This window comes from Sphaeramia orbicularis, chromosome 14 (genome assembly GCF_902148855.1).
Source record: "Sphaeramia orbicularis chromosome 14, fSphaOr1.1, whole genome shotgun sequence".
Taxonomy (NCBI): Eukaryota; Metazoa; Chordata; class Actinopteri; order Kurtiformes; family Apogonidae; genus Sphaeramia; species Sphaeramia orbicularis.
Genome location: NC_043970.1, coordinates 28778075 through 28793462, shown reverse-complemented (window position 1 = coordinate 28793462; position 15388 = coordinate 28778075). Strand labels below are relative to the sequence as shown.

General features: G+C 37.9%; 1 protein-coding gene and 1 long non-coding RNA gene across 2 annotated transcripts in view; one reads left to right on the top strand and one right to left on the bottom strand.

Annotated features, from left to right (window-relative positions):
- Window positions 1-1823: 1823 nt before the first annotated feature.
- Window positions 1824-15111, bottom strand: LOC115433334 (uncharacterized). The gene is made up of 3 exons (XR_003937341.1): window positions 15100-15111; window positions 6038-6045; window positions 1824-1996 (listed from the first exon to the last, which is right to left on the bottom strand). It is a non-coding gene; the product is annotated as an uncharacterized LOC115433334 (long non-coding RNA).
- LOC115433333 (ryanodine receptor 1-like) overlaps window positions 6631-15388 on the top strand; it is a 52473-nt gene continuing 43715 nt past the window's right edge. The window contains exons 1-24 of the mRNA XM_030154683.1: window positions 6631-6740; window positions 6843-6941; window positions 8710-8730; window positions 8860-8934; window positions 9050-9128; window positions 9211-9323; window positions 9405-9504; window positions 9592-9688; window positions 11101-11175; window positions 11282-11438; window positions 11538-11702; window positions 11797-11918; window positions 12037-12223; window positions 12385-12520; window positions 12620-12715; window positions 13000-13118; window positions 13202-13335; window positions 13434-13675; window positions 13773-13965; window positions 14063-14279; window positions 14353-14457; window positions 14547-14650; window positions 14722-14805; window positions 14886-15045. Of these exons, the coding sequence (XP_030010543.1) occupies window positions 6915-6941; window positions 8710-8730; window positions 8860-8934; window positions 9050-9128; window positions 9211-9323; window positions 9405-9504; window positions 9592-9688; window positions 11101-11175; window positions 11282-11438; window positions 11538-11702; window positions 11797-11918; window positions 12037-12223; window positions 12385-12520; window positions 12620-12715; window positions 13000-13118; window positions 13202-13335; window positions 13434-13675; window positions 13773-13965; window positions 14063-14279; window positions 14353-14457; window positions 14547-14650; window positions 14722-14805; window positions 14886-15045 (2808 nt within the window). The 5' untranslated portion in view covers window positions 6631-6740; window positions 6843-6914. The remainder of the gene's footprint in view (window positions 6741-6842; window positions 6942-8709; window positions 8731-8859; window positions 8935-9049; window positions 9129-9210; window positions 9324-9404; window positions 9505-9591; window positions 9689-11100; window positions 11176-11281; window positions 11439-11537; window positions 11703-11796; window positions 11919-12036; window positions 12224-12384; window positions 12521-12619; window positions 12716-12999; window positions 13119-13201; window positions 13336-13433; window positions 13676-13772; window positions 13966-14062; window positions 14280-14352; window positions 14458-14546; window positions 14651-14721; window positions 14806-14885; window positions 15046-15388) is intronic.

Here is a 15388-nt window from a genome sequence, read left to right as displayed (position 1 = left end):
TTATTTTATTTTTTAATAGCTAACGTAAATTAGCTAATTAGTCCACCAAAAGATATAGCAAATAAAATATAAATTAAATAAAGGTAATATATAATATACAAAGATACATTTAAAGAAGAAAATGGCTTTATACAATAAAGTATTTTGTCATGTCCATTTAATTAATTATGGTCCTTAAACAAAAATCAACATTTAGGAAACATTTCAGCTGAGAAGTGATGTATTATAACACAATATGTATCTTTTTTTTTTATATATATATATATATAAAAAATGTGAAAACAATGGGGGAAAAAATGTAAATATTACAAATCCTAAGTACTATTTTTTTTTTTTTTTTTTTTTTTTTTTTTTTTTACTATTTAAGCATATAAAGGTATCTATTTATTAGATTTAGTGTTAAAGTGTAAACTGGTGAGCAAGGAAGTAGTTAACTAATGCTACTGTACTAGCTGTAAAACCTCTTCCAACATCTAACAAAAATTTTGTCCTCACATGATACTGTTTGTTAAGTTTTCTTTCATATAAGCTTCATGGGTTGGAATACATTATAGTTATATTAGTTATGTATGATAATTAAGTTCTGTTTCATTACCGATGGTTTTACAAAACAGAAAACTTGACTCATTTGTGTGAGCAACCAAACTATAAAACTTAAGTAAGTTATTCCAAGAGGTTATTTCTAATTAGTTTGTGGTATAACTTTTCAGCAGAAGTTTCACTGAAACTGAAAATATAAAAGGAAATAAATATCTGAAAAAATTCACAATGTAAATGTGAAATAACAGAAAACATCATCTTTATTGTCATTAACAGCTATGTACAGTAGGGACCATATAGTCAGAATGAAGTACATGGAGGTCTGACACAAGGGGTTGTGATACAAAAGGTGCATTAGTGCGATTCAGGACAACTGACACAATTAGGACCGAGTCTTAGAGACAAACAAACAGTCCAACAGACAAACAGATCAGTCATGGTGGTTGTGTGTCCTGGAGTACACAGGGAAGATTACACAGTTACTAATCCAAGTCCTTAGCAGCGTATTAGTCATATTGCACTGTACAAAGTTATTTATTGTGCCTTAAGTGTTTAGGAACTTTATTACCTATGCCAGGAGGTACTGTGACTGCTTTGCTTTGTGTGTGTGCGTGCGTGTTTGTTTGTTTGTTAGCAAGATAACTCAAAAAGTTATAGACGGATTTTCATGAAATTTTTAGGAAATGTTGAAGGAAGAAATGATTTAAATTTTTGTGGTGATCGGGGGGGGGGCACTGATCTGCCTTTGCAGAGGTCTGCACTCTCGAAGTGCTTTTCTTGTTTGTTGTGTATTAGTGTTTAGATTTTTCCCATATCAATTTTCTGATGGACCCTGTGGTGGGAAAAGGCCCTGAATGAAGAATGAATGTCCTTCACTGACTAATACTGTTTCATTTTTGACTAAATAACAGCAACAATTATTCACAACATAGCATTTTGGTTCAATCAGTAATGCTAATCAAAATATATTCAACCATGAATCTACCTTTAAATCAGCACCGTGGGTCAATAAATTATGCTTTGATGGTATATCAGCAGTCATAGGTTCAGCAGTGGTTTTCTGGTGTGCAGCTGAGCCCAAATTTGGTGCTTTGTCGATCAGTTTGAGCTGAATGTTCAGCTCATGTTTACTTGTGTAGTCAGGAAGTAGGCTATGAATCTGAATGGATTGAGGTATTGTACAGAGGTCACCTCAAAATCAACCAGAATGCAGGAAATCACATCTACTGAATCCAAACTGTAGCCATGTTTGCTTTACTGAATGTAGCTCAAGTATTGTCTATCTTCAACGAGCACCACTATCAGAAACATGTAGGGGGAAACATGCAACCAATCAAACTAATTCCAGTGCTCCCTTATGTCCAAGCCACTGTCTTGTGTGGCTGTGTGTGCGGCAGAATTTTGGTCACACCCACCAAATCTCACTCCAAGGGTTTTTGAAAAGTTGGCAGCCCTGCTTACTTATTTGTTTGGGACAATACAGTAGAACATAGTTGACTAGCACCCTGAGTTCTGTAAAAAAAAGTCTGTAAAATATGTAGATGATGAAAGTCACATCGTATTCATAAGTCTTGGTGAAATTTTCCTTTTTGGGTCTCAAGCTGTAGAACCACTGGTTTAAGGTAACACACCATGTGTAATAGCAACAATGGGATATTTATAATATAATTCAAGTGCAAACCTCAATACATTTTTGGTTGGTGGCTTGCCTTGGTCCCCATTTTTGTCTATTTGTGTGCACTGAGTTGTTGCTTGTTTGTCTTTTTGTGTGTCTTACTTCAGTTATGGTAATATTGTGGTATTTGTAAGCTGTTTTTCTTATTTTTTTAAATTTTTTACCTGCTAGTGGGACTCAAGATGGAAATTAGCTGTATGGCTATAATCTCTCTTATTTACATGTAAATGTTCATAAAAATGAACTGTCCCATTTTGAAAAATAAATCATTCATTCACATACATAACATAACTAACTTAAAACTTATTTTAATGAACGTCAGAAATAAATACATAGATTAACTGAAAGAAAAAAATGTGCAAATTGATTGAATTATAGACAATGGAAACTATATAAACAACGATAATAATCCTAATTTCACAAGGTTTAACCCAGTAACTTTGAATCTTATTGGAGGTTGAATGTGTGGAGACCATAACACAGAACATCTGAAGTGCTGGTTCAGCTTTGTCAGCTGACTCCACCTCTTTATGATGCTGTAATGGACAGGAATGAACTGGTCAATCCCTCTGGCTCATAACACAGCCAGAGGCACAGGACCTGACACTGCCCTTCAAAAACGTTGCCCAACATTTTCCCGCTGGAGGTGGGCGTAAATGAACCACAAGCAACCGACTTGAGAAAGCGCTGACTTTTACTCATTTCTCTCAAGGTTTTGATGTTCTTGCCCTGGGAGGATGGCAGAAGGTGCAGACGGAGAGGAAGAGATTCAGTTTTTACGGACGGTAAGAGATGCTCCATGCCTCTTTTCACACACTTTTACACTTAAGCAAACTTTTTCCCTCAGAAACGGAAAAGGATATCCTCCTCATACATTGAACTGGTTCATCTTCACAGATATTTGACATAATTTGACTGCGTCGGTTGAGTTTCTCTTCGTATAGACTGAGCATAGATTGACATGGACAGGTGGTTGGTTGTGCGTGCATTGTTATCTATTTATATCCCAGCGGGGTATTTGATATGTGACTGTTTTGTCTCTTAGAGGTGCCAGGTGACACTTAAGACAAACACAAGACATATTACATGTTATTATCTTCTACCCATAAGCATACCACATATTTTGCTTTTTAACACAGCATAAGTCATTAAACGAAAGTCTAGATGGAGGAAAGCCATTATCGTGAGGAATCTCAGAGATAAAACTTCCAGACAATTTAATCCTCAAGAAGCTGTTTAATTAACAGGGTGTAAGGGGTGGGAAAGATGCAAAGCTGAAACAAGATATAATATGACCAGACTCTTTTGATGACAAATGCTGGGCCTAAAAATAATGAATAGTAATTGGTAACATGAACTGGTCGAGCAGTCCCTGGACATGGGGACATAGATACGTTTTCCCGATTTGTAGGTCATAGTTTGTCACTTCGTCAGCCTCCACATTATTTTTTGTATTGTATATTTTTACTGTTGTCATAGATTTTTGATTTAGACTATCACTGCATATAGTTTTTACTTACAAATCCGGTTGAGGGAAGCACCAAGATATTACTGTCAATTGCTACACATTATCAGCCTCAAAATGATAACGTTAAAGTATTAGGTTTAATAAATGAACTCATCAGACTAAACAACTGTATTTTGGTGGTGTTAGTTGGTGCTGACCTACCCTATCAGGTTTCCTCTTCAGATCTCTGGGCCAAAGCCTGTAGAAGGGCATTGTGGCCTTTGGAGCAGCCTCGTATATGTAACACTCACCATTTTAAATAGTCAGTGTCAATGCTGAGCTATTGTTAATGTTCAGATGTAACTTGAGTTTGCCAAGACTCTTAACCCTGACGTTAGTGTTACCTGGAAGATGATTCCAAATGCTCTGAGTGTTGAAATCAGGCACACTGTAACCCACATAATGTCATGGACATATAACACGTTATAGCATGAGAAGATGTTATTACATAGAATGAAATGCGATCACAGTTTTCTCTCAAAATTAACATGATGATGGTAAATCTGAATGTTTACTTTTGTTTTAACACATTTCATTGAGCAGCTGCATAAGCCTATACGTTTAAGGTGGAACAGTCCTATAGACTGAAATGTTGCACTGAAATAAAATATGTGATCAATGTTGTCATAATGTGTCTGTCATCCTGAACGCAGCTCACTTCTATATTTACTGTGTGAGGATTAACAGGTTCAAAGCTTGGCCCATTTCAACACCTGCTTTCTTCAGTCTGTGTGGGAACGAAAACCACAAACATTTAATGTCAGATGCTTGAGAACATTTGGCCAATTTTAGTCATTTTCAATCCCAATTCATCCACAAATGCAATAAATGCCTAACGTAGCAGATATCGGCCTGGTGTTATGTCATCAGTCTTTCTGAGTAAATCACTCAGTATGTCAGTCAGTCGCTCAGTCTGGCTTGTGCACAATTTTGTATACACGGTAAGGCAAGTAGGAATGTGAGAGAAATGTAATACCTATGTACTCGCCATCTGCTCTGGTAGCTTTTTTTTTTGTTTCAGTGAATTATGAAGTGTCAGTCAAACCATTAAGAGTGTTGATTTGAAGCTGAGCATCGTTTTTACCAGTACACTAAATCCAGTATCAAGTTGCTGGTACTCAACCTGGTACCTGGCTGGTACTGGAACATTTTTTTCTGTTTTTATATGTGGTCTTCGGTTTCTGTTTAGAGTTTGTGTGTACTTTCTCCATCCTGGAATGTGTAGATAAAGTTAATAACTTTACAAATTGTACATTTGTGTAGATGAAAGTACATGAAATAGCATGCATCACGTTAAAGCGGAGCAATTATACACATATCAGGCAGGTTTGAAGCCAATAAAATGTTACAGGGTGCTTGTGCAGGTCTTGAAAGCCTTAAAAATTTTGAAGCACTGTTTTCCAGACCTTGAAAAGTCCAGAATTTTATTTGAAAGTCTTAATAAAGAATGGAAAAAGTTTCTTTCATAGTTGAATTTTAGAGTATGCTTAAAAGCACATAATCTTGTAAGATAAGAAATACACAAGGAAAGCATATAAACACTTGATATGATTTGGCTAACTGGTCGATACTGGAATGATTCTCGTGAAACTTATAGTTGTGGAATAAATTATTAGACCACACTTGTTTTCTTCAATTTCTTGTTCATTTTAATGCCTGGTACAACTAAAGGTGCATTTGTTTGGACAAATACAATGGTAACAACAAAAATAGCTCATAAGAGTTTAATTTCAGAGCTGATATCTAGCCATTTTCCATGTTTTCTTGATAATAACCAAAATCACTTAAGTTCTTACATCAATAGCTATGGCATTGTACTGACAAAACAGTGCTTTTAGGCATTCCATGTTTTCTTTTCTGTCTGTTTTAGTCACATGATACACACAGGAGTTAGTACTTGATTGCATAACCATTTTTGATGGCTTTTGATGGTATCCATGCACTTTTGTGATTTTCATGTTTTGAAAACGTTTCTGTCAGTAAAATATCATATACTGTGAATCCTGCATTCATTGATTCATACATTTATTAAAATGTACTTTTGTACCACACACAACAGGTACAATCTCAACCAAAAAAAGAAGGCACGCAAGTATACAAGTACATAAAGTCAAGGTATTGGGGAAAAAACTGCAGTTTTGAAAAAGTCTGGAATTTTTATTTGGATACAGAGCAAGCACCCTGTGTTACATCAATGAAAAAAGTCGATCTGGTGAGAAACTGTTTTAGACTGAAACTTTGAGCTACTAAACAAATTTTGTACCTTTATGCATTGTATTAATCATTCTGAGCACAAATATACAAACATTAAAAACTTCTGTATCTTTAGGAAAAAATTAGTCTATTTCTGCTGTGAATTGATGGAGGTTATGTATTGACCAAAGGAAAAAAAAGAATTGGTTAAGCCTATTTTTGTGAGCCAAGTGGGAATTCTAAGTATTCCTCTTCTTTGCAAGGTTACTAATTGCGTTATTTGGGTAGTGTGATGTGGGCCAATGTTTCCTGGCCGACAAATCCTAAATATCTGGTGCTTTCCAGAATGGGATGTGTGAACAGCAGGTGCAGTGGCCTGAAATAGAGAGAGGGGGGAGTGGCTGGTGTCTTGGAGCCAGAGAGGCGGGGAGATTAAAGCTGGGCCACTGGCACGGGCACATGTTAATGCAGTAACACAACAAATGCATGAAGCCAGAGTTGTTTTGTTTAGAGGAACAGCCGGGTATACTCTTTACATTATTAGAATATTTTCCCAAGCTTCTATCGCTAATTTTGGCCATGATTTATTTTGCTTTTTGTCTGCATAGTGTGTGTGTGTGTGCCTTTATGAATTGTTCTGTTGTAATTCTCTAATACTCAAATATCATTTAAAGTCATTATTATTTATCTTTTTTATCTTTGTAGGATGATCATGTAGTGCTGCAGTGCACTGCTTCTATCCTCAAAGAGCAGATTAAGCTGTGTCTGTCATGTGAAGGGTTCGGAAACCGTCTTTGTTTTCTTGAAACCACCTCCAATGCTCAGGTAGTGAAAATGTACCATGTTTAATAAATTATAGGTTTTTTAGCGGTAAATGCGAATGACCCTCGCTCATCAGACTCACTACATTCATGTGTTGTGACTCAGAATGTCCCTCCAGACCTGGCAATCTGCTGCTTCATTTTGGAGCAGTCCCTGTCAGTTCGGGCTTTACAGGAGATGCTGTCCAACTCTTCTGTGGATGAGGTAAAACACAGACTGATTCAATAATGCTTTTAATTTAACCCTCATCCTATCAGCATATTGAACTTTCAGAGAAAAATGTTAAATTATTTCTTCTCAAAAAATTAGATCTCTATGAATATCATCTGCAAAAAAACCCAAAAAACTGTTTTACGACAGACACTCTTGATGTTTTGTATTGAATAAAATGAAAATATATGGTTTTATATGCTTTATTTAACCAGTTTTTATCATAATGCACTCAAAGTACATTCCACAGTGTTTATTTTGCGCATAATGTAATTTTAATGAAAAACACATAAACTGACATATGATGGTATGCAACACTTGCATGCATAAACATACTCGGAATAAATAGGTCTGTATGCTAAATCCTCATCGGTGGAATCAGGTGCCTCTGACCTAGGTCCTTCAGGACAGTATTTAGGCCGTAACCATTTTTAGCTGTTGTGACGGTCGAGCATAGGTCAGTGTGCTGTCTCCAATCTAAGGGACGTCACAGTGGCGGACAGATGTTTCACCCAGATTATCTCCTGTCTCCTTTAGGGATGTGAGCACGTTTTCCCAAGGTCTGGTGTATTATTAGGCGAAATGTAGTCTCCGCCAAGTGATAGTAACACACTCACCCAAAATCTGGACCGGTGATTGGTTTATAGTATTACTATTTCACATTGTACTTTGGGAAGCAAATTCAGGGCTGGATTTATTTGTACTGAGCAGTATGTTCTGAATTTGTTTTAAAAAGTCTTTCTAGCACAAGACATCCAGTGAGTCTTTTCAATATTCCTCAGTCTTCATTGTTTTTCTGCACCTGTTCAGAATAAAATGTTTTTCCAGTCACACCACTGGTTTGCTGTCGTCCATACATTTGTAGTAATTTTGATTTCAGACATTGTCCTCTGTTTATTCCTGTTTATACACAGGGTGCGATTTGTTGGAGGGGGCAACCCTGTCAATGATTACAAACCAGCTGAAATAACAGGCAGGTTGTGAAAACCTATAGCCTACATTGCTGGCACTAGCTTTCACCTGAACTGAACAGTCAGCAGTCTCGGAATTTGTGAACGTCCCCATGCACATAAATACATTGTATACCTTACCTATCTCTCTCTGCATACATCAGCAGGCGCACCTGAAAACCTGAATTCAGAGGTACACATGGATCCGCAGACCGTTTATAAGACGGGGTATCAATAAATCAGATAAATCAGATGGGGAGACTGGGGAGAGATAAATAAAGCGGGGGCATAATATATAAGAGCGGGGAAGGGAGTTCTCCATAAGTACTGCGATGTCTCTCTCTCTCTCTCAATCAACAGAATTAGGCCTGTTGATTTCTTATTTTTCATGATTAAAAAAAAAGAAAAATTCCCCCCTCTGTTTTTATGACAAATCACACCCTGTTTCTACACATCAGTAATTACCTTTGATCAGGCAGAGAGATTAGTCCCAGTTACACTTTATCTATCAAGAATAAATCACACTGTCACAATCATTTAAGGAAAAGAGGTAAAACATATTTTATTCACACTTTATGGACAGCAGTGTATTTTTAAAAAAGCACCAATTGGAATAGAAAACAATTAAAAGGGAGGCTGTGGGAACAAATTCACTGATAAAGTCATGACAAGATGGAATCATAGAATAAACCACCTGAAATAAGACAAAAACTAAACCAGTAGGATGAGGGTTTAAGAGATGGTAATATTTTGGGATGTTTAGTTGTTTTCCAATGCTTTTCTGAATCTCCATTCTGTTCTCTCACTCATAGGCTGTGGATTTGGATAAATGGGTAAGTTTTGCTTGCTCTTCTCTCTTCCTCCCAGGAAAAGCAGATAATAGCTTAAAGAGGTCAGTCTAAGAAAACAACTCTGACACCGTTTGTAATTATACTGACTCTTTAATTGACTCCCTCTGCCAGTCTTCACAAGGTGGAGGCCACCGGACCCTGCTGTACGGACACGCCATCCTCCTCAAACACACTCACTCCAGCATGGTGAGCACGCACTTAACTGTTCTATTCAAAGGTTTTTCTTCACACTCTGTGATTCTCTCAGTATTTCGAAGTTATTGTACGACACAAGCATCTTGTACCTCTCTTTACGCTGCAGTACTTGAGCTGTTTGACTACTTCACGTTCGCTGACAGACAAACTGGCTTTTGACGTGGGCTTGCAGGAGGACTCTACAGGTGGATATGATCTTTATTGCTAGGTTCCTCTCAGAAATAACATGCTGGAACTCTGAACTCTGAATGTCTGTGTTGATCACAGGAGAGGCCTGTTGGTGGACTATCCATCCTGCCTCAAAGCAAAGGTCTGAAGGTGAGAAGGTCAGGGTGGGAGATGACCTCATTCTCGTCAGCGTCTCCTCAGAGAGATATCTGGTAACTATGATTTCAGTACTTTGATTCTAAAAGATAATTTGTTGCCAGCAATTATTAACATTACCATCTGTGCTCTGTCAGCATCTGTCTTATGCTAGTGGTGACTTGATGGTTGATGCGTCCTTCATGCAAACTCTGTGGACTATGACCCCTGTGATGTCTGGCTGTGAACTAGCTGAAGGTCTGTCCTTTTATGTTGTTGCTAAAAAAGGCCTTTTGTCAATAAACCTGTCTGCTCTCTCTCATTGATGTGACTTTTCTCCTTTAGGTTTTTTGACTGGAGGCTATGTGCTCAGGCTGTTTCATGGTCACATGGATGAATGCTTAGCAATCCCAGGAGCTGACCAAGGGGATGATCAGCGCAGGTGACAAATATTTTTTTGGTGTTGCACCTGTTGTCAAGAAATGTATTTTGTGGTTGTGCCTAATGATTTTAAAACCACACTCTAAAGCACTTCCAGTCATTTCCTGAGTATAGCACACTGTGGGCCAGACAGTCCCATTATTGTACCTTTGTCATTTACATGGATGTAAATCATGGAATCGTCCCACATTTGACACAAAATCAGACCCTTAATATGCAAAAATGCCTGTTACCAAAACCATCTGCAGTTACCACACTGCAAATTATTTGGTTCTTACCAAGATTTATCTTGTTTTAAGAGTTAATTTCTTATTTTAAGTGTTCATACATCTTTAGATATGCTTATTTCTACATTTAACAATCCTAATTCAAGAAATCTTGTCAAGTGAAATTATCATGCTGCATAGACAGATATTTCACTTGTTTTGAGAATTTTTTTTCCAGATTTAGTGTTCTTGTTTTTAGACACCCTTATTTTGCAGTGCATCTGTTGAAAGCTGGTGTTAATCATGCACTAACTCACCTCTGTCACACTGTCTTTCTGAATATCTCTGTATCTCCTAATCATCAAGAATGTGAGGTTCGAATGATAGTGAATTTACATTTAATCATAGAAAGCATGAAGCTTTCAAAAAACACTGCTGCAGTGTTATATATTCATACATCCTTTGACTGATCTGTGGTTAATGAAGTTGCAGTTGCTGGACTGTGCATAAATGGACAAAACCTCTTTTGGGGTTCAAAGGTGCCATGAAAAAGAACATCAGCACTAATGCATCTGCAGATACTGCATATTCAGTGACACATAACATTATTTAAAGAGTCAGGCACTGATGAAACACATGTCAGACCTGCCTGATTTACATTAAATGTAAACTGTGGAGATAAACATGGGACTGTGGTGATGGATGTTTTAATATATTGTGTCAGAGATACGAAACACAGTAGACACATGGATGTTGGTTTGATAGATTAATCTGTGCCTGAAAAGTGGAGAAATACCTGAACATTAGGCAGTGTGATGCAAAACAAGGGTAAATTGCACTCAGTTGCACAAGCTTATGGGCATGAGCACAATAACCTTTCGGGATAGATGTTAAAAAAACAAACAAACAAACAAACAAAAAAAACCAAAACTGAGCCAAATGCCAATGAAACATTGCACAATTCCCTCTTCAAATATCAGGTGCTGTCCATTCTTTTGTGGATCTGGCCCCTGTATTTTTCTCCAGTTGTCTCTTAGTTTTTACAGTGTTATGTGTTGATATTGTATCTTCCTTATAATGTACACTTCTGGTGCCAATTATTTTTAGAAATCGACTTTGACACCCACATAAAATCACATACCAGACTGTTTTATAGTTCACTTACCACATATCACCAATTGTCTGTCTGTTCACGTTTTCCTTTCAGAGTTGCCCATTATGAGGGAGGGGCTGTGTGCAGTCATGCGCGATCCTTATGGAGACTTGAGCCCCTGCGTATTGCGTTAGTGTCTCAATTCTTTATATTTAATCACATTCATTACAATGTAAACAAGTTTTAGAAACACTTAACACTTTGCTGATACTCATACATTTGTTCCTGTTGGTAGGTGGAGTGGTGGTCACATTAAATGGGGCCAGTCTTTTCGCATACGTCACATAACAACAGGCAGATACCTTTTTCTAGATGAAGAGAAAGGGCTGCTGTTGGTGGATCCTGAGAAGGCAAATTCTAAGATGACAGCCTTCTGCTTTAGAATTTCAAAGGTCATTGTCATATAAATGAAACTGTGAAAAATACAAGAAATAAAGACCAAAACAGATATCTGAGAGTGTCAAATGAAATACTTTTCATTTGAACTACAGGAAAAAATTGAAGTGACTCAGAAGCGAGATGTGGAAGGCATGGGCATACCTGAGATAAAGTATGGAGAGTCCATGTGCTTTGTACAGCATGTTTCATCTGGACTCTGGTTAACATATGCTGCTGTCGATGCCAAATCTGCCCGTCTGGGTCCTCTAAAGAGAAAGGTAAATGGAATTACAATGGAAGAACATCTAAAACATATTCTAAGTATTAAGGTTGGGTCAGTACGTTTGTTTTAAGAGCTTGTTTCATCCTTAGGCCATTCTCCACAAAGAAGGTCACATGGATGATGCACTCACAGTGGCTCGTTCTCAGACAGAAGAGTCTCAGGCCGCCAGAATGATTTTCAGCACAACAGGCCTCTTCAGCCAGTTCATCAAGTAGGACTATGGAGACTATTTTTTTTTCTTAACTTCTGCTTAGAACTATATTCATTCGTTTATTTAGAATGCAAGATAATTCTGTCCTATTCTCACTTTGTTCTTCTTGTGTCTCCAGAGGTTTAGATGCTCTGAGTGGGAAAAATAAATCAGCCAATCCACCATCTCTGCCTATGGACACAGTCGTGCTCTCCCTGCAGGACCTTATTTTTTATTTCCGACCCCCTGAGGAGGAGCTGGAGCATGAGGAAAAACAGTTCAAGCTTCGCTCCCTTAAGAACAGACAGAACCTCTTCCAGGAGGAGGTTAGTCAGTTCACGTAACATAACACAACACAACACAATGAAACATAACACAGCACAACATAATAGGAAACATACATTCAGAAGACTTACTGTATGTTAAGGCTATAATTCAGAATATGGTTTATGTGAGTTCAGTGATTAAATTTTTATTTCTCTACCAGGGTATGATAACACTGGTTCTCGACTGTGTTGATCGGCTCAATGTCTACAACACTGCAGCTCACTTCTCAGAGTATGCAGGAGAAGAAGCTGCAGACTCATGGAAGGAGATAGTAAATTTACTGTATGAACTTCTTGGTATGTCCATCTGAGGTTTTGTTCTTGTAATTCCTTAGGTCTAGACACCCTTAAGTTGATGCATTAACAAGTGTTTTTGATTTCTTATCTTCTGTGAAGCGTCTCTGATCAGAGGGAATCGTGCAAACTGTGCTCTGTTCTGTGATAACCTCGACTGGCTGGTCAGTAAACTGGATCGTCTGGAGGCATCTTCAGGTAACTGAACTGTAATGCTAACTAATACATGTTAATGCTTTCACATTTATCATTTCATTCAAAACAAAATTTGGTTTTTCGCAAAACAAAATATGGGGAGAATCAAATACCAAAACTATGTGACATGATCCACTTTGAAATAATTAAAAAAAAAATCAAAAGAAAATCCCCTTTAAACACCATTTGTTATATTTGATTTAATTATCTCATGAACCTGGAAATGTTTTATTGTTTTTTGTGCTTTTTAACTGCTTTTTAACTTTATTTGTCATAATTTGTCACAGGAATCCTGGAGGTGTTGTATTGTGTTCTGATTGAGAGTCCAGAGGTGCTAAATATCATCCAGGAGAATCACATCAAATCGATAATCTCACTTCTTGATAAACATGGACGCAATCATAAAGTAAGAGACGAACGCTTTGCTGTTCGCTGTTTTAGAAATCTGTGTACTGTTTTCATGAATTTCTGTCTTCCTGTTTTCTCCAGGTCTTGGATGTGCTCTGCTCTCTGTGTGTCTGTAACGGCGTAGCTGTTAGATCAAATCAGAATCTCATCACAGAGAATCTACTTCCAGGCCGTGACCTCTTACTTCAAACCAACATTATCAACTACGTAACCAGGTTGGTCAGTTCAAGTAACCCAGTAAAGTATGGGGTGAAAATATTTGACATTTTTGTTTCTGAAAAAGTGCTCTGAATCTCATATTTCTTTCATTTAGCATGAGACCCAACATTTTCCTCGGGACCTGTGAAGGATCCACTCAGTACAAGAAGTGGTATTTTGAGGTGATGGTGGATCATGTGGAGCCATTTCTCACAGCTCAGCCATATCATCTGCGCGTGGGCTGGGCTCTGACAGAGGGCTACAGCCCTTACCCTGGTGGAGGGGAAGGCTGGGGGGCCAATGGGGTTGGGGACGACCTCTACTCCTACGGTTTTGACGGGCTTCATCTCTGGTCAGGTAACATAAAAAAATCATTAAATTTTCAGTGGAGAACATCACCAAAACTCTACAATATATGTTTTTAAGCAGTGAATGATACACCATTTGCCTGTAGGACGTGTTGCGCGTCATGTTGCTACACCCAGTCAGCACGTATTGGCAGCAGAGGATGTTGTCAGCTGTTGTTTGGACTTGAGCGTGCCCAGTATTTCCTTCCGTATCAATGGGCATCCAGTCCAGGGCATGTTTGAGAACTTCAATCTGGATGGCCTGTTCTTTCCTGTTGTCAGTTTCTCTGCAGGCATTAAGTAAGACATAAGAAAATAAAACTTTATGAATTTAATTATTATATTGTTACAGATGGTTAATTCATGAGACTGTTGTCAATGTCCAACTTATTTAAAGGTTGCGATTTCTGCTTGGAGGGCGTCATGGGGATTTCAAGTTCCTCCCACCTCCTGGCTATGCTCCATGCTACGAGGCGGTGCTTCCCAGAGATCGTTTGCGAATTGAGCCCATCAAGGAATATAAGCATGATTTTGATGGTGTTCGCAACCTGCTGGGACCCACGCAGTCCCTCTCTCATACAGCCTTTACTCCTTGCCCTGTGGACACTATACAGGTAAAATATCTTACTACTATACCTTGATTTCTTTTTTGTTTTATCCATTGTACTGAATTTTTGATCTTTTCAGATTGTACTTCCTCCTCATTTGGAGCGCATTCGAGAAAAACTAGCAGAAAACAGCCATGAGTTATGGGCTGTGACTCGAATTGAACAAGGTTGGACCTATGGACCAGTAAGTGTTCTTAGAAAATACTACTGTGTGCATGAATATTTTCTAAAAGAGTTTGACTTTCATTTTTTCAATTTCTAACTTTTATCAAGTTTCGTGATGATAACAAGAAACTACACCCTTGCCTTGTGGATTTCCAAAGTCTGCCTGAACCAGAGAAGAACTATAATTTAGCAATGTCGGGAGAGACGCTCAAGTAAGTCACAACCTTCTTAACTTTATCTTATCTCTACATATTTGTCATTCATTGTTTCTCTAATTGTAAAGGACTCTGCTGGCTCTGGGCTGTCATGTGGGAATGGGAGATGAAAAGGCAGAGGAGAATCTGAAAAAGACCAAACTGCCCAAAACGTGAGCTGAGTTTTATAGCAAATGTTAAATTACTTTCACTGCTCTCATAGACCATATCTGACTTTAAGCTATGATTTTAGATACATGCAGAGTTGTGGATATAAGCCAGCCCCTCTGGACCTCAACCATGTCAAGCTGACTCCAAATCAGAACACACTAGTGGAAAGACTGGCAGAAAATGGACACAATGTGTGGGCAAGAGACCGTGTCCGACAGGGCTGGACGTATAGTATCGTGCAGGTATTTCCACTGGAGTGGTGGGATTGTATTAATTCCCCTAATAAACACTTCCACCAACACAGTTAAATTCCCCTCAACATCATTCTTTACCCAGAAAATTAAGATTTTTTTGTTTCATTCTTGAAGACAATGGTACAAAAGTTGAAAGAAATCCATGTCCAAAAAGAGATTTTTATAAAATCATCTACTGTGACTTTGACCTTTCAAAGTCAGACTTTTTATGGCTGTAGATCTTGACACTGCACACAATGATTTGTCATGAAAATGGCTGTCCAATCACAAAACCTTTGGTGGAGGTATTTACAGTACTGGTATTTACTGTCTGTCTGTCTGTCTATTAATT